Here is a 17,328-nt window from a genome sequence, read left to right on the forward strand (position 1 = left end):
TGAGTTAAAAGACAACATGACAGACAACAACTCACATATCAGTATCAGTGTATAGTAAGATGATTATTGGAACATAACCTGAACAAGACAACTTCTTTAATGGCACAGTGTACCTTCTAACTTCAAGGTGGCAGTGCTGGTCACTTGGCCTACAGAATTACTCGCCACGAAGGTGTAGATCCCTTCATCCTCTGGATAAGCTTCAGCAATCTCCAGCTGGTAAGTGTCTTCAAATTGAGTCATTCTAAAAAAACGTGATGGCTTGATCTCCTTCTCTTTGCTGTACCAAGACACTTTCAGATCTGCTCAGGCAAAAGATAGAAAACAAAAAGGTCTAAGTTATGATATTACACTAGCAAGTAAATGCTATTTTTATATTTATATCTTTCAAAAGTATTAAACTCAAACATCTAAATTTTAATGTGCCTTGTATTATTCTGGTAAAGTATGCTGCATGGAAGGTGATCTACTTGTTGCTTTAGGTTTTGATTTGTGCACTGGAAATATTTGTATGGGAAAACTGATTCTGGTGCTGATATATTATTGAGTAAAAATCATTCTTCCTTGACTCTGTTAGTGTAAAATTTAAAAATATTTTGGTGTGGGTAAAGTCAGAGAAAGTATCTTTTTTAAAATGTGATTTTGCTACAGTTGCATGATTAAACAGGCTATAAAATATCTAGCTTGAGCTAGTCAGGTTAAGAAATTAAAACAGATCATTCTTCTGCTAAGCACAGCACCTTCCCTCTTTTTGTTGCAAATATTACTTGCCATATTTCTCAAGAAAGATTTATATATTCCTATATAAAGTGTATTACTTGTACAGATTCTTGTAGACATAGGAGTGAATTAAAGCAGATTTTAGCTTTTTCTCTCCATCTGTCACTGTACTACATCATCAACCATATGTTGTTACTCAAGCAGTGTGCTATTACTGTTATCAGAAGAGTGTTTTCAATAGCCAGTTGCACAATGCCTACCAATAAACAACCATACTTGCAATCATGTGTTACCTAACATAATATAAAAGGTTTTTATAACACAAGTGAGCGGTATGCAAATGCATTTGGATAGAGTATTCCATAAAGGAGATTTTCAATAGGAAAAATGTCTTCATTGCAAGGGTTGTCAAGCATCAGAACAGGCTTCTACCAGTGAAGTGGTAGAGTCACAGTCCCTGGAGGTATTAAAAGCCATGTAGATTTGGCAGTTAGGGACATGGTTTATTTCTGGACTTGGCCGTTCTGGGTTAATAGTTGGACTTGATGATCTTTGAGGTCTTTTCTCACCTAAGTGATTCTACGATGGGCGATCTTGATGAAAGGATCCTTATATTCTGTGAAAATGCAGCTTCTACATTCACAAAAGTACAGTTCTATTAAAAAAAAATTACACTAGCATGGACTGCAGAAAGGGTGGGCCAGTATTTCTGACATATATTTTCTGAAGCAGAATCAGATTTGTTCTAAAGCTTTTTTTAAAAAAAAATAACTGGAGTTTCATTTCAAGGGATGGTGATGCAAATGATATATATTTGCATATATATGTGTATAACCAATTTATATTGATTTTTATAGAGCTGTCACATAGGATAATTTATTTAATTTAGAGTTTTGTTTGTCTTGAAATAGTAATAATTTTAAATTCTTTGGGTTGTGAACTGGATCTTACTCTGCAGTTTACTATGTGAATATTTCACTAGTAGTCATCCTCAAGGCCATTTGCTAAGTGGAGAAAAGTAGCTTTATTTGACTGTGTGTTAAGGAAGAAGAAAGTTTAATTGCAGAGTGACATTCTATGTATATAAATAAAAAAACTTATTTAAGTAAAATCTACACTTAAAAGGACAATTAGCAAACACTTATGCTAGGATAAAGAAAGTAAACAGAGTTTAGTGTTTGCAGAATGATACTTAGAAATATTAGGAGAAAGTTTGAGTTACAGTTCCAGTCAGTTAGTGTAGTTAAGGACATGGCAGTGTGTGTCTTCAGAAATTCATGTTCATTTGATGCAGTACTGCTTTTCTCCCATGAAAGTCTGCATCTTACTCACTGATAGAGTTTTCCAAGATCATGTAGCATTTAAAATGTTGAGAAGTTTCCAAAGATAAACTATGAGAAATTATGATAAACAGATCTTTTTAGAAACCCTTAATATGTTTATGGCAGTTCAAAACTTCCATGCTTTGACGTGCTTAACTGAAACTTGTCAGTAACACTTGGCTGTGTGTGTGTATCAAATGTACTTCTAGGGGAATACTGATCCTAGCAAATATATTGCTGAATTTTTTTCTAAGTTCAAGATGAAAAATTTTGAGAGATGGAGAGATGAATAGGATGTCATTAAACCCACCTGTTCCAGTAACTCTGCACTGAAAACAAGCAGAATGTCCCTCAGATGTAACAGTATCACGTAGTGGTATTATGACAGCAGGTGGATACACTGGCATTTCTAGCTCGGGAGAGACAACTTCTGGGACTAAATAAAAAGAGAAAAAAAGTGATTTTTAAAGATGAAGAATGAAAATTTCATTTCACAAACGTTGTTAAGAGCATGGGAAACTCACTTTCGACTGAAAGTGAAGCTGAAGTTGTAGCTACTCCATAGTCATTTTTTGCTTCACAGGTGTACACTGCTTCATCTTCAGGGAAAGTTTCAATCAGCAATAGAGTATATTCTTGTGCATCATGAAGAAATTTGCACTTGAAACCTGGAGAAAGCTGTTGATCATCTTTGTACCAGGAAATTTTGGGCTGGGGTTTGCCTGATACAATAGCACAAAAGCGGGCAGGTTTGCCAGACTCCACAGTAGTTGGCTCTAGCTCCCGAATAATCTGGGGTGGCTCTGGAGCTGAAAATTGCAGGAAAGTGAGGTGGCAAAGAGAGATAGGAGAAAGACGGAAAGAGAGAAATCTCATTATTGATATTATTAGTGATTGAAAACTATTTGCAATGAATTAAACAAGCAAAACAAACCCTTATTATTCCTAATCTTTTGTGTCTATGAAAATTTGCCCTCATCCTTGATACAGGGGGAATGATTTTGCAGCAAGTGCCTTAACGTAATTAGCTGTGTTGGCGTAAGTGTTTCTGGCAAAATGTGTCCAAGAATTGTTAGGTTGATCTCTCTGGAAAGGCATACCTATCCAAATGAACAAAGTAGTTTTATTTAGACTCAATTTTCTGGCCTAAGTAAATACCATAGGAAAAGAACTGCTATGGTATTTTCATCCACTAGCCAGCTACTTCAATAGGGCAAAAAACATCTATGTACATGAGGATTTGGGTAGTGTTCCAAACGATCTCTTTGAAATTTTTTTCTTTGAAGAGTAAGAATTCCAGAGAAACCATATAAAAATCAGAAAACCACTGAGTAATAAATAGAGTCAAAACATTGGTTGTGGGGCCACATACCATTCACATAAAGAATAACAGAACTCCTATTCCGTCCTGCAACAAAAGTATATTCCCCAGCGTCAGAGTAAGTGGTTTCAAAGATGCTCATTCGATGGACTCTTCTTTCCACCACATACTTGTATCTTTCCTCATATTGGAAGTTGATCTCAATACCATCCTTGTACCACTGTGGTTCAATGTCATCTTCATTGACTTCAAATTCAATTTCAGCTCTTTGTCTCTCAATAACCTTTGAAAAAGAATAAATAATAGAAGTAGTATTGGTTTTTCCTCTGGTCTCACTTTCCAGTTTCTTGGGTGAAGGTTCTGACCTTACGATTCCAGATTTTTGTGCTATGACTCTTTCTGGTTAGATATTGTTGCTTGTCCCTTGCATTATTCTCTGAGTGTCAAAGCTATGAAATATTTATTCATCTGTATAGGCTTTACCTGAATATCTTTCTGGGCAGTTTTGATACGAATGTCACGACCTTCCACAATCAAATTGGCACTGGATGTGTTTCCACCTGCTACTACAGTGTACTGACCAGCATCAGACATCTTTGTGGGAGCAATGATGAGACGATGGACATATTTCTCTCTCTGAATTTTCATCCTAAGCACATTGGAAAAGAAAGTGAGCTAGATATTTCCTGGGGGAAAACACACACCAGAAATTAATATGGTGTAGAAGCAATAATTTACCTATCACCAATCTGGAGTTCTTGCCCATCCTTCATCCACTGGACCTGAATATCAGGTTCTGAAACTTCACATTCAAAAATAGCCCTCTTCTTCTCCACCACTTTGATGTCTTTAATATGCTTCCTAAACTCAATGTGGCGAGCTAGGGTAGAAAAAAAGTAGAATGAGTACTGTAATGTTGTTTAAGCCCAAGAAATCACTAAACATACAAATCAAGAGAGCAAATACCTTCCACATATAGAGTGGCTGATGAAGCTGCTTTTCCAGCAACAAAAGTATATTCTGCTGCATCACCAAAATGCACATTCCTTATGGAGAGGGAGTGTGTAAGCTTCTTTGTTCGTATCTGGCATTTATCAGTTGATTTTATTTCTACTCCATTCTTTAACCATTTATATGAGATGCCTTCATAATTAACAGTAACTTCAAAGGTTATTGTATCTTTCTCTTCAGCATTGATGTCTTTTAGCATGGAGGTAATTAGGATGGCTAAAAGGAAAGAAATGGACATGGTTTGCTTTTTCCATTCTGTTTTACTGTATTTTAAATGCATGTTAACCAGATTAGAGATGCTTCAACTTCTTTAAGATGATTTCAGAAATATTAAAAATTACATTTTCTGTTCAGAATCAGTATTACAATTAAATGTCCCACAACTACTGAATGACATAAGAATCCAAATTTGGACTCCTACGGTGACCTGGCATTTAGGCATATTGGCCTACAGAGAAGAATACAGGATCTGACTTTCAAGTTCTCCACTTCTGTATCTCTTTAAAGAATGCTATTGAGGCTATTTAGTGTTAAAAAACACTACAGTCTGCTGGTTTTGCCAAAATTTCATTAAGTCCATGTGTTAACACAAACTTCTTACTGGTAACTGTAAAATATTCTGGTTAATTTAATTTTTACATACGTTTTACAGTCAGGGTTGCGCTGACTCTATCATTTCCACAGACAAAAGTATATTCCGCAGAATCTTCACTGCTTGTGTTCATTATATTGAGCTGATGGAGTTTCCCTTGGACAACTATTTTGAACTTTTCACTCATTTCAATCTCCACACCATTTTTCAACCAGACAGCTGGCACATTGAAATGAGAAACTTCACATTCAAAAGAGGCAGTTTTGGTCTCAGGGATCTCAATATTTTTCATGGTCTTTGTGATGTGTATGCCTAAAAGGAGGGGGAAAAAAGACAAAATTTTCTAAAAGTTAGTATGTTTGGAAGACTGCAAAAAACCAAGGGTAACAGGCTACGAAGTGTCAGGTCAAGTTACTCAGTGTTGGTATAACAATTCATATAACTACTTTCTTACAATACTTACTTTCCACAAACAGTTTTGCTTTGCACTCAATTTGCCCAACAAGAGCTGTGTATTCCCCAGCGTCATCAGGAGATATGTTATGAAGCATAAGCTTGTGGACTTTCCTTTGAGAGATCATCTTGTATTTATCACTTTGTTTAAGCTCAATATTTTTATGGAACCACCGGACTGGTACAGTATCATGGGAAACACTCAGTTCAAATGAGACAACAGCATTTTCCAAAGCGGTCACATCCTTTGGCTTTTTGATGATCTTGACAGCTTGGGGAAAAAGTTAGCAATATTCAGCACTGTGTATGATATGAATTTCAAAACACACATTACAGCAAATATTCAAACCAGAATGGCTTACTTTCCACATGAAGTCTGGCATTTGCTCCTATTTTTCCAAGTTTAAAGCTGTAAACAGACTCATCAGTGACAACACAATGTTTGATTCTCAGTGTATGAACCGTTCCTTTCACTGTAATTTCATATTTGTCACTTGATTCAAGTTCAACACCATTTTTAATCCATAGAGCTCCTTTCACATCAGGGTGGGTCAGTTCTACACTGAAAACTGCCTCCTGTGATTCTGTCACAGTCAAGTTCTTTAGTGTTTTCTTTATCTTAACAGCTAGGGAAAAAAAGGAAGAAAATAGAAAAAAAATACTTGACAAAATAGATCAAAATTAAAGCCTAAAATTGAATTTTAATAAAACTGAATAATGGTACTTCATTTTATTTATATAATAATTTATACAGTTTCCAGCAAAGTAGTGTGCTGGAACACAGTAAGGAAGCTTTATTTGTCGTATGCATGAGAAATGTTTGGTTTCCGGAGTTTTTGGGGTTTTATTTGTCTGTTTTGTTGGTTGGTGGGTTGGTTGGTTGGTTTATTGGGGGGTTGGTTGGTTGATTGCTTGAGGATTTGCTTGTTTAGTTTTTGTCGTTGTTGTCATTGGATAGGCTTGGGGTTTTGTTTGTTAGGGGTTTTTTCTTTGATTTATTTTATTTTGCTAGTGTCTTAAGGCATAGTCAAGACATGGTGAGTGATGCTGGAATAAGTCTCAAAGACATCAGTTAGTTATAAAAAATACTGACCTTCGACCTTCAGTTTGGCAGATGTCTTTGAGCTTGCTATTTCATAGCTGTATTCCCCCATATCCTCCAGTTTCGTCGCAGGGATAACAAGCCTTCTTTTTACTCCATCAGATTCAGCACGGTACTGATCTGTCGTAGCTAATGGTCTACCATTTTGTAGCCACTGGCCCTCTGATTCAGGATTTGCCACCTCACATTCAAAAACAGCTGTCTGGGACTCGGCTACAGTCAGGTCACTGAGAGGCTTTGAAATGGCACCGCCTGTTGGGAAGAAAAAACATGTTCTTTTGTTGTCTTGCTGTTCAGCTTTCCCCCATACAGAAATGAAAAGTAGATGCAGGAATTCTTGGCCCTAATTTGCAGCATGCCCATAGTCATTCTGAGCTCTGGAAAAAAATCAGGAGTAGAATATGACCTGAACATTACAAAAATATGTTTCTTATTTCTGTGCCAGTTATTCTCTTTTATTTTATCATCAGCACAGGTATATTGAGAACACACAGGACAAAACCTCTTTTTTACAGTAATTACATCAAAAGTATAATACAGCATCTCATACTGTGCTTCTGATCTAGCAAAGTATATTAACACAGCAGATTTGAGAATTCAAATTATACTAATCACAAAAGATAAAGAGAAAGGCAAGGAGAACATAGAAAAAGGATAAATTAAACTCCCACTGGAACAGCACTATTGCTACTAGTTCATTGGGTACTTTCTAAATCACAGTGAAATAAAAACCTTGGACTTTAACCCTACTAACCTGCTACTATAAGCTTCCCAGATGTTTTCTTCTCTCCAGCATAAAAGACATATTCTCCTTCATCATCTTTCATCATCTTCACCACTGTCAATTTATATATTTTGCCACGTGCTTCAATTTTATATTTAGGACCGGCCTTTATGGGTTGGCCTTTGAAATGCCAAATTACATCAATCCCTGAATGGGAGAGCTCGACCTCAAAGGACACATTCTGTGTTTCAGTGCAGGTGATGTCATGAAGACCTCTAATAATCTCAATTTCTATAAAAAGAATAAATTATAAATTTATTAGTTGCTTCCACTAGTTTTGTTTTCAAAGAAATAATTTCAAAAAGAACTATACTTCTTAAGAAACACAAACCTTCAACTGTGACATTGCAGCTTGTTTCCACTTTGCCAACCATTAGCTTATAGCGTCCTGCATCTGATGCATGGGTTCTGGTGAGCACTAGCCTCTGTTTGGCGCCTTTACATACAGCTTGCACACGTTCATCAGGCTTAATTTGATTATCATTTAGGTACCATTTTGAGGAGGACACATCAGGTGCTGAAACTTTGCATTCGAGGATGGCTTTTGTTCCTTCAATTACATGAAGATCTTCTAGAGGCACCACTATTTCCACACCTGCCAGTACAAAAATATTCATTGTGAGAAAAACTATGTCTTTAAAAAGTAATCCTAAAGGAGCCAAAAATCAAACACACCTTCCAAATCATCATAGTGACTTACTGTACACTGTGATCTGTCCAGTGGTTGACAGCTCGAGATCAGGAACACTAAAAGAGTAAGTTCCACTATCTTCCTTTGTGGCATCTTCTATGAGCAACATATGTGATTGTTTATCCAGCACAATATGAATACGGTCACTTGACTGGATTTCTTGGCCATCTTTCATCCAGACACCTTCTGCATTTTCAAGGGAGACCTTGACTTCAAGTTGCACGATATCTCCCTCACAGACTCTTTGATCAGTAAGTCCTTGAAGAATTGCCATGGGACGAGCTGTGGAATTAAATGAAGTTAATTAATGCTTATAAGAGGCAGATATAATATTTATATAATGCTTTAATATTGAACATTAAAGCATTCTGGGATACAATGATACAGCTATAATACATGCTATAAAATAGAAAATGATAGAATATAGAAAATGTAAGAAATGCTTACGCTTCATCTTCAGTTTGCATTGAGTCTTTTTTCTGTCAACAACATAACTATATTCTCCTTGATCCTCTTTATTAATATCTTTAATAGTGAGGGTCTGGCGACCACGGCGGGATGCAATCACATATTTAAGACTAGAAGTGAGTTCAACATCACTGTGATACCATTTCCCCTCTGCATCTTCTGGGAAAACCTCACATTCAAGTTCAGCTGAGAAGGATTCTGGCACTTCAACATCCTCAAGTTCTTTAATAAACTCAACTGCAGCACCTAAAGGCAAATAATTACATTTTTAAATAAGCTTGATTAGATTCTCCTGAAGAAAAAAAGTTATTAAATGAGCCTAAGAGAATATATAGATATACAGTGTAACCATTTTACATAAATACATCTCTAAACTTTCATACTGGATTCCAAAAGTATGAAAGCAGCTCTGCAACTCTAAGGGTGTGAGATGTCTGTTTAAATAGTTTTGTTTCTTTCTGAAGCTGATTTCACTTTAACAGTATGGCATGGTACTGAGTTGTATGCTTCTTACCTTCGACAGTAAGCTTTGCAGTGGTTTTTACGGATTCATCTTCAACCAGTGCACAGCTGTAGTCATCAGCATCAGACATGTCAATTGTTAATACGGAAAGAAAGTGAGCCTTTCTATCTGAGTGCATCCTGTACTTGTCTCCAGAATGAATCTCAATTCCATCCTTAAACCATTTCACTTTGACAAAGGGCTCTGATGTTTCGCATTCAAATGTTGCCATGGAGTCTCTTGCTTTAGCAACAACATCTTGTAACTTCTGGGTGAAGGTGATTGACTGCTTGGCTGCAAAACAATATATAACAATCAACAGTGCACTGACCAAACAGACTTAACACACTATGATGAGCAGTAGGATGAGTGAAAGAATTGAAATTACCTTGTACTAACAGGAAAGCATGGCTAGAAGTTTCACCAGCTATATTGACTGCTTTCACCATGATGCTGGCAGAATCATCAGAAGTCACATCTCTGATAACTAATTCACAAACATTATCTTCAGGCCAGTACCAGTACACACGATCAGTCCTTTCAATCTGAACACCATTTTTGAACCATTGGCATTCAGGATCAGGTTTTCCTACCACTCTCACACGGAAGTGTACGTCTGTTCCTTGGGCTACAGTCTGGCTTTGAATTCGTTCAAGTATCTTGGGAGCCTCCATGCTTGGACTAAGCTCCACCTTCTCTGGTTTGAATGTTGGAATGGTGATTTTGCCTTCAGGAGGAAGTGCTTTCTTCTCTTCCTCTGGGATCTCTTTGGTCCAGTGAAGAAGTTCTTCTTTTGTCTTTTTTAGCATTTCTTCATATGATTCATCTTTTTTGCGAGATTTGAGTTCCACAGCTGTAATGGCTTCATAGTAGCCCTCTTCTGTCCTGCGCTTGAATTTACTACGCAGCTCTTCAGATTCCTCTGAAAGCTTTTCGTGAGTGATTCTTTCAGCCCTTTTTAGCTTCACCACTTCTTTGGTTGTTGCCTCTGCAGGTTTGTCTACCTTCTGTACCTCAAACAGAAGTTTCCCAGGTTCTGTAACGACAGGCTCATGTTTGGGTTCAGGAGCCCGACGAAGAACAGATCTGAAGTCTTCCCTCTGCTGGATCTCAAGTTTCACCTTATGTTCGATAAAGCCTTCTGGATTCTCTGCAGTGACTCTCACCTCTCCTGTGTCATATGATTTGCAGTCCACAATATCCAGGTAGTAGATTCCATCATAACGGAGTCTAAACCTTTTACTTTTACGTATAAGCTGTCCATTGAGGTACCAGTTGACCTTGGGCATAGGATAGCCAGTCACACGGCAGCGGAATCGTGCTGTTTCACCTTCAAGGACTCTTGCAGGTTCAGGAACCAAAACGATTTCTGGTTTTTGTTTTTCCTTTTGGTCCAGTGCAACAGCAGGTAGAGCACCCTCATGGGCCATTCTTTCTAACTCTTCAATTCGCTGGAGCCCCCTTTTGCCTTCTGGCAACTGGGATTCTTCCACAAGACTTTTCTCATCCTTCACGATCAGAGTAGCAGATGTGTGGTCTGTACCATATTTGTTAGTTGCTCTGCAAGTAATCACTCCACTGTCTCTGGAATAGGCTACCCCATAGTCCAGGCTACAGTACCCAAACTCGTTGATCATGCGGAGTCTGTTAGCTGCTTCCAAGGGTTTGCCATCATGCAACCACTCCACCACCATGGTTGGGTCACCAATTGGTGTAAGCCTGCATTCAAAGTGTGCTGGTCCAAATTGTTTGAGCCTTAAAGATGTGAGCTTCTTCTTAAAAAATGGTTTCTGTTGCTTTTCTTTGTCATAGAGATCTCCTTCCTCCCATTGCTCTTGACCATAACGCAGATGGAGAGGTTCTAACTCTGGTGCTGCAATCTCCTTGGCTTTGTAAGTTCCTTTTGGAATTATTAATTTCCTTTCTGGTTCAGGTTCTGTGTGTTCAACTTCAACATTTACTTTGCAGCGGGTAGTATCCCGTCCAGCTTTATTGATAGCAGTAGCAGTATACCATGCAGCATCTTGTCTAGCAGTAGATTCAATTTTAAGGGCAGCTGCCCCTTTGGTTCCCTCAATCCTGAAATATGAAAAAAAATATTATCTATTTTCCCCTTCTTTGTCATTAATTTTTGCCTTTTTCCAAATTAGTTCAAAGCCTCCAAAGGCAAATCTCTGGAGGTAATAGACATTTTGTTTATATTTATTCAATTTTGGGAGTGCAGTGCCTAAGAATCAAACAGAGAAGAATAATGAAAACCAGTCTTAAATTCTGTGGTAGTTTTGCCTGTAGAGGTCTTCAAAATCAGGGACAGAGAAAAATTCAGTAAATCTCTATGATGGCTTTTAAAAACTATATGAAAACACAGGCTGGAAAAATATTGAGTGAATCCTACAAGATATTTTATACCTGTAATCCTTGCTGCAATGCAAAAGCCCCTAGTGAATCCCTTCAGTGAAACTGCAGGAAGCATTTTGCAGGATGGTGGTTATTTGCTGCTTAACTTTTATAAAGTATTTTAAATAAAATTTAAAAAAATTAAATTTGAATAGATTTAAATATAATAAAGATCCTTACTTTATTTTGGGGTATTTATGAGGCACAATGATGTCACTGTTCTTGAGCCATACAATGTCAGGATTAGGGTTACCAGTAGCTTTCACGGCCATCTCCAGTCTAGAGCCCTCCTTCACGCTGACATTTCTCAACCTTTCCACAAAGTGTGGTCTGACTAGGTCTTCCTTAGCTGAAAGAGAAAATGTAAGTTATCACAAGAAGAAATGAAAAAGCCATGGTTTTAAATAAGAAACACTCATCAGACTGCTAAAAATAACATGATATACAGAATATAATAGAAAATACAGAAGATACCTTCTACAGTCAGTGTCATTGAGACTGAAGCTTTGCCTGCCCTGTTCTGAGCAATGACAGCCCATTCTCCAGAGTCTTCAGGCATTGCAGGAACAATTATCAATGACTGGGTACCATCTTCTTTAATCACTATTTTATGGGTGTAGTCATTAATCACTTGTTGGCCTGCAGATACAGATGAAAAGAAAACAGTTGCAATCAAGACAGTCTCATTGAGGCATAAAAAAAATTTTAAAGATTATTTCTTTATGAAAATGAGGCTGATGTACCATTATGGAACCAGTATGTCTCTGGCATAGGTCTGCCAACAACTTTTAAGTCAAATCTTGCTGTCTGCCCCTGTGAACATTTAAATGATGTTGGTTTCAGCACAAAAACTGGCTTATATAGTCTCTCTAGTTGCCCTTCATCAGTTTCTTCTAATCTCCGGGCAGGAGAACGAGAAGGAGAACTGCGGGCAGGAGACCGGCTTGGAGACCGTGGAGAGACAGACCTGGAAGAAAGAGATAAGACAGATGTGTATGACAATATCATATATCAGTGGACTGATATGATAAACATATTTCAACCTTTGCCTTTCTCATAGTTTGTATTAAAGAGTTTAGCCAATTTACCTATGTGAGAAATTGAGAAAAAAAAATTATTTGGAATCAATTTTCTTTAGGTTTTTGACGGGAGTTTTAGAGGTGAGTAGTGTTAGGATACACTATGTCCAAATTTTGGGAAATTTGGAAATTTTGGGTTTTGGATAGTGCACAGATCAAAACAGGATAGTGTAATCCTGTGTACGTTTGTGCATGGATGTGTATGTGTATGGAGACTGAGCACAGGTCATAGCAATGCTTAATTTTTCTGTCATAGAAATACAGCTATTTCAAGGGCAGGAAAAAATACTTGCACACCACACTAAAACTCCAAGTGCAGAAAATATTTTTTCATAAATGTGAGTACTTTAACAAATAAATGTGGTTATAGAGCTTGTAAATCTGGTAGTGTGCCTGGAAATGCATATTATTGTACTCTGGCAACTGCATTGCTTATTAAATGGGAAAACCGGACAAAAAGCACATAAATCTATCTGAGTCACGAAAAAAGCATTTAGAACTTTTCTAGAGGTGCGCAAACTCCAATAGAATAATCTTATTTAACTGCTCTGTAATGAGCTTTTGGACTATCACAGAAGATTGAAGTCTCAAAAATAATATTATTGTGTACCTACCTGTATCTTCTCATAACTTCAGGTCCTGGCATATAACCTGGAGTTGCTGTAGGTGCAACTGGCTCAACATAGAGTTTTGCTGAGCAAATGGCATTTCCTTTCATATTACTGGCAAAGACAGTATAAATTCCTTCATCTTCAGGTAAAACAACAGGTAAACGCAGAGTGGCACTGCCATCTTGCTGAAGTTCCATGTGGTAGCGCTCTCCATGTCTTATACGTTTGCCATCCTTGTACCATGCCACCTGCGTGGAAAGAAACAGAAGACTGCTATGTGAACTCTCCCAAAGGCTATGTGATCTCTGCCTAAAGGCAAAGATCCACTAATGACTAGTAAATACAAGATATTACAATTTGCAGTTTTTCAGCTGGAAAACATCACAGCCCACCATACATGTGTGAAACATTAACATTTTTACTTGAAATAGGTGAGATTAGTGTAAGATGTTTGCATGGCAACCTGAAAGACAAGCTTTGGAGCTAGAAACAGATCTAAAGCCATATTGATGAAAAGTAACCTCAACTGGACTGCTACTGTGTTCCCTACTGGTCTAGGCTACCTAAGGGATACTCAAAATCAAGACCAGCTTAGTTGGTAAATCCAGGCTACCTGTGAACTGGCTGACCAACCTAACTGTATTCTAGTATGAGACAAAATGAAAATTCAGTATGATATCAAACCAGAAGACTGAATTTCTTTTGAAAATCACTGTTTCCTATGCAGAATGTAGGATGTCTGACAATGAGATGTTAAGGGATTTCTTTCAAGTAGAGCATCAAGTGATGTACAAAAAAAAAGTTATACAGATTTGGGGTACCTTTGGCAATGGATATCCAGATGTCTTGCAATGGAAGGTAACTCCTGTCCCTTCAAAGGTTCTGTAGTTCTTTAATCTTAAATCGAATCCTGCTTCTACAGCTTCAGATTCAGAAATATCAACCATCATCTCCTCTCCATCTTCTTCGAGAAGTTCATGTAACGTAGTCTTAATAATTCTGAGTTCAATTTCTTTGATAAGTCTTTCTTCAAAAGAAGAAATATGGAATTCCTATATAGAAAAGCAAGACCTTAGTTTAGTTTTCTGTGTCAAATAATGACCTTGCAAATAAATTATTTGTATGGTAAAATGTGAGTACCCAAAATTAGTATGGAGGGATAGGCATACCTCATCTTCTACAAAAGTTCTGACCATCACTGTATCTTTTGCCATTTTCTTCCTAATTAGGGCTTGTTCTTTCTCATATTCTTTTTCAAAGTCGCCGTAGGAAATGGGTGGGGCTACCTCAGCCACTTTAGGTTCCTGTACGTATGCAGTCATTTGAGTTTGGTACATCATTTCTTGTTGCGATTTTATGTAGGCTTCGTAATCAGCTAAGAATTGAGAACAGATTAATTTTGATTAATTTTTTGGTTTTCACTGGAATGAATAGAGAAAACAAGTACAAACTTCAAGGGCCTGATGTCAGATATTTTGTCTTGCAGAAGCAGAGCCACTAGATCTCCCTTTATGTTTCTTGAACTGAATAAACTAAGCTGCAAAGAATTTGCAGCACAATTTAAAATATTTTTTCCATTTGGAAATTAATTCTAAGAAATATTGTTCCCATTTCCTTAATCTAAAATGTACCTTCTTCTAGTAAGGAGACCGTTGCAGAAGCTTCTCCAAGATTATTACGAACAACGATAGTGTATTCTCCGGCATCGTCGGCAAAAGTCATGGAAATTTCAAGTTTGCATTCCCCGGTTTCTTTTTTGTAACTCACTTTGTATCTATTGAAAACATAAAAGTATATGGTCTCTATAATTATGGACAGAATTTTTAGTTAATTTGCTTTTAGTTAGACGCACTCCTAACTTGTACAAGGCACAAAAAGAGAAACTTTTACAGGCATTTCTCATGGAATGAATGGGCATACAGAGTAGCATATGAAAAATAACCATGCTGAAAGTAGAGTACTGGTCTTTTTGTTGTCACTAAATAAATAGGTTTCCAAACACCAGTACTGAAATATCAGAGGTCTAGTTATCAGATACGATATAATGGTATATTCTGTGCACACACAGTTTGTCCTAATGTGGGTCATCATATCATTTCAAGAATGCTACAAATGTAGTATTTTTTCTCAGCTAGAAAGTATGCTGCTTTCTACCGACAAGACTAAGAGAGAATGCAAACATTGCATAGACAGAGTAAAACAAATACAAAACTTCTTGATTTGTTTATAACAAATGAGTATATCTTATCTTATAGTCTTTTGAATATTTATATTTTAAAACCTTATGACCTTTTAAAGTCAGACATTAAGACATGAGCCTATAACTTTTATGTTAAAAATAATTTATTTCACAGAAATCAGGATGTTATTTGGCTCAGCATAACTGGGGGAATCAAATGATGACATAGCCAATTGAATATGCATAAAAATTATGTTAAGATGGATTTTGGGCATTGTATTCAAAGTACCTGTAGCCAGTCGTGAGAGGAACTCCGCCTTTTTTCCAGTAGACATGTGGCTTTGGGTTGCCCCCTACTTGGCATTCAAAAATAATGCTCCCACCTTCAATTAATTTATGTACCATGGGTTTTCTTATGAAGAAAGGAGGTATGGGTTCTCCCGATACTTCCTCTGCTGCAGCAGAGACATCTTCCATTACAATATCCTTTGTCTCCACATAGCTGAAATAAGATTTCAGTGCAGGTAAGTGAGCTGATGTCTGAAGCTCTCATAAAACAGAATGCAAGAACGTAATGACTGCAATAGGAGCAGTCTAGAAAAATAACTTTACCGTTTCTCTTCTGTAACAGCCTTTTCAGAAATGGTTTCTCGAGTCTCAGTTTCTTCAGTAACTAAAAGGCAAATTTGATAAAGTGGATTTTAAAATACCTTAATAGGCCTTAAGCAATGAGTTCAGTTGACATAAAAAGAATATGTAGTTACTAGCCTTTTCCTCATATTCTGACAACCCTTTTGCCTAATAACCCCAGAACACAACTCAAGCTGTATGTTTCAAATGTCCAAGATACATTATGAGCAACATACAGTTAACAAAATTATTCACTTCCTTGACTGACAAGAGGGACTATCCTTGAGTTGCACCAAGGGAGGTTTAGTTTGAATATGAAGAAATCTTTCACCAAAAAGGCTGTTGAGGGTTATCAAGCATTGGAACAGGTTGCCCATGAGTCATGTGGAGCTGACTTTTAAATACCTTCTCTACCCTGGAGGTACTTAAAAGACATGTAGATGTGGCACCTAGGGATATGGTTTAGCAGTGGACTTGGCAGTTTTGGGCTAATGACTGAAATCTCTCAAAGGTCTTTTCCAACTTTAACAATTCTATGATTCGATAAATATACTTACCTTTTACATGTAAGTGGCAGGAAGTGCTGACACTCCCAGCCTTATTGGTGGCAGTGCAGGTAAATCTTCCACTGTCCTCTGCAAAGGCTTCACGAATCACAAGGCGAGCAAGTCCTGCTTTGAAAGTGATCTGGAAGTCCATTGAGCTCTCAATTTTGTAGTCTTCCCTGTACCATGTCACTGTAGGCTGAGGATGACCAGATATTTGGCACTCCAGAGTGACAGACTCACCTTCAGTCACAGTCTTATTTTTGAGGCCCTGTGTGACAAAAATTAAGTATCACAGTCAGTATACCTTTTCAATACTAAACAGATACTCAAATATCTAAAACCTATTTGAATGAAAAATTGAACATCTAGTTCAAAACACTGTTCTGTGAAGCAATGAATGCAGGAAAGAGAATACTTCCAAAGGGAAGTATTTGAAACTGGCTTTTAGGGTCTCTGAACATTGCTGTTATTAACAACATGAAAAGGTAGGTTCATATTTATGCAGGTAGATCAACCTATTATGTGACATAAATGTGAAGAATCACTACCATAAAAAACATCAAGAACACTTTGTATCAGAGATAAATTATATGGCTGAGTAAATCTAATGCAAAGTTTAAATTATTATATAAAGCCAATTTTTAATGGTTAAGTATTAAGCGATAAAAATTAGAAAAGAGAATGGGTGAAAATCTACTGTAATTCCCCTACACTACATACAAATTACTTACTGAGACTAAGGTGGGTGGTGTAGCAGGGATTTCAGCAGGTACGGGAACTCTGGCAGCTTCTGTCACCTAGGTTGTTTAGAGAACAATAATGAACAAAGTATAATTTAAATAAGAAAATAAATCAGGTAGTATGAACTCTTTGCATGTCGTAAGTAAATATTAGGTCCTAACAAGGATTTGTGTAAAC

General features: G+C 37.1%; 1 protein-coding gene across 50 annotated transcripts in view; it reads right to left on the minus strand.

Annotated features, from left to right (window-relative positions):
* Positions 1-17,328, minus strand: part of TTN (titin) — a 239,446-nt gene that overhangs the window by 204,001 nt on the left and 18,117 nt on the right. For all 50 annotated transcript variants that reach the window (XM_038142803.1, XM_038142798.1, XM_038142790.1 and 47 more), the window contains 28 exons: positions 17,142-17,207; positions 16,420-16,678; positions 15,845-15,905; positions 15,522-15,734; positions 14,685-14,827; positions 14,223-14,428; positions 13,875-14,105; positions 13,057-13,301; positions 12,107-12,330; positions 11,838-12,002; positions 11,544-11,712; positions 9,355-11,045; positions 8,979-9,260; positions 8,444-8,710; positions 8,006-8,278; positions 7,637-7,900; positions 7,276-7,536; positions 6,513-6,773; positions 5,782-6,045; positions 5,430-5,690; positions 5,018-5,278; positions 4,330-4,590; positions 4,102-4,243; positions 3,847-4,012; positions 3,415-3,646; positions 2,567-2,851; positions 2,353-2,478; positions 114-302 (listed from right to left, as the gene is read on the minus strand). In XM_038142803.1, the coding sequence (XP_037998731.1) occupies positions 114-302; positions 2,353-2,478; positions 2,567-2,851; positions 3,415-3,646; positions 3,847-4,012; positions 4,102-4,243; positions 4,330-4,590; positions 5,018-5,278; positions 5,430-5,690; positions 5,782-6,045; positions 6,513-6,773; positions 7,276-7,536; positions 7,637-7,900; positions 8,006-8,278; positions 8,444-8,710; positions 8,979-9,260; positions 9,355-11,045; positions 11,544-11,712; positions 11,838-12,002; positions 12,107-12,330; positions 13,057-13,301; positions 13,875-14,105; positions 14,223-14,428; positions 14,685-14,827; positions 15,522-15,734; positions 15,845-15,905; positions 16,420-16,678; positions 17,142-17,207 (7,468 nt within the window). The remainder of the gene's footprint in view (positions 1-113; positions 303-2,352; positions 2,479-2,566; positions 2,852-3,414; positions 3,647-3,846; positions 4,013-4,101; positions 4,244-4,329; positions 4,591-5,017; positions 5,279-5,429; positions 5,691-5,781; positions 6,046-6,512; positions 6,774-7,275; positions 7,537-7,636; positions 7,901-8,005; positions 8,279-8,443; positions 8,711-8,978; positions 9,261-9,354; positions 11,046-11,543; positions 11,713-11,837; positions 12,003-12,106; positions 12,331-13,056; positions 13,302-13,874; positions 14,106-14,222; positions 14,429-14,684; positions 14,828-15,521; positions 15,735-15,844; positions 15,906-16,419; positions 16,679-17,141; positions 17,208-17,328) is intronic.

The sequence above is a fragment of the Motacilla alba genome, chromosome 7, assembly GCF_015832195.1.
Source record: "Motacilla alba alba isolate MOTALB_02 chromosome 7, Motacilla_alba_V1.0_pri, whole genome shotgun sequence".
NCBI lineage: Eukaryota > Metazoa > Chordata > Aves > Passeriformes > Motacillidae > Motacilla > Motacilla alba.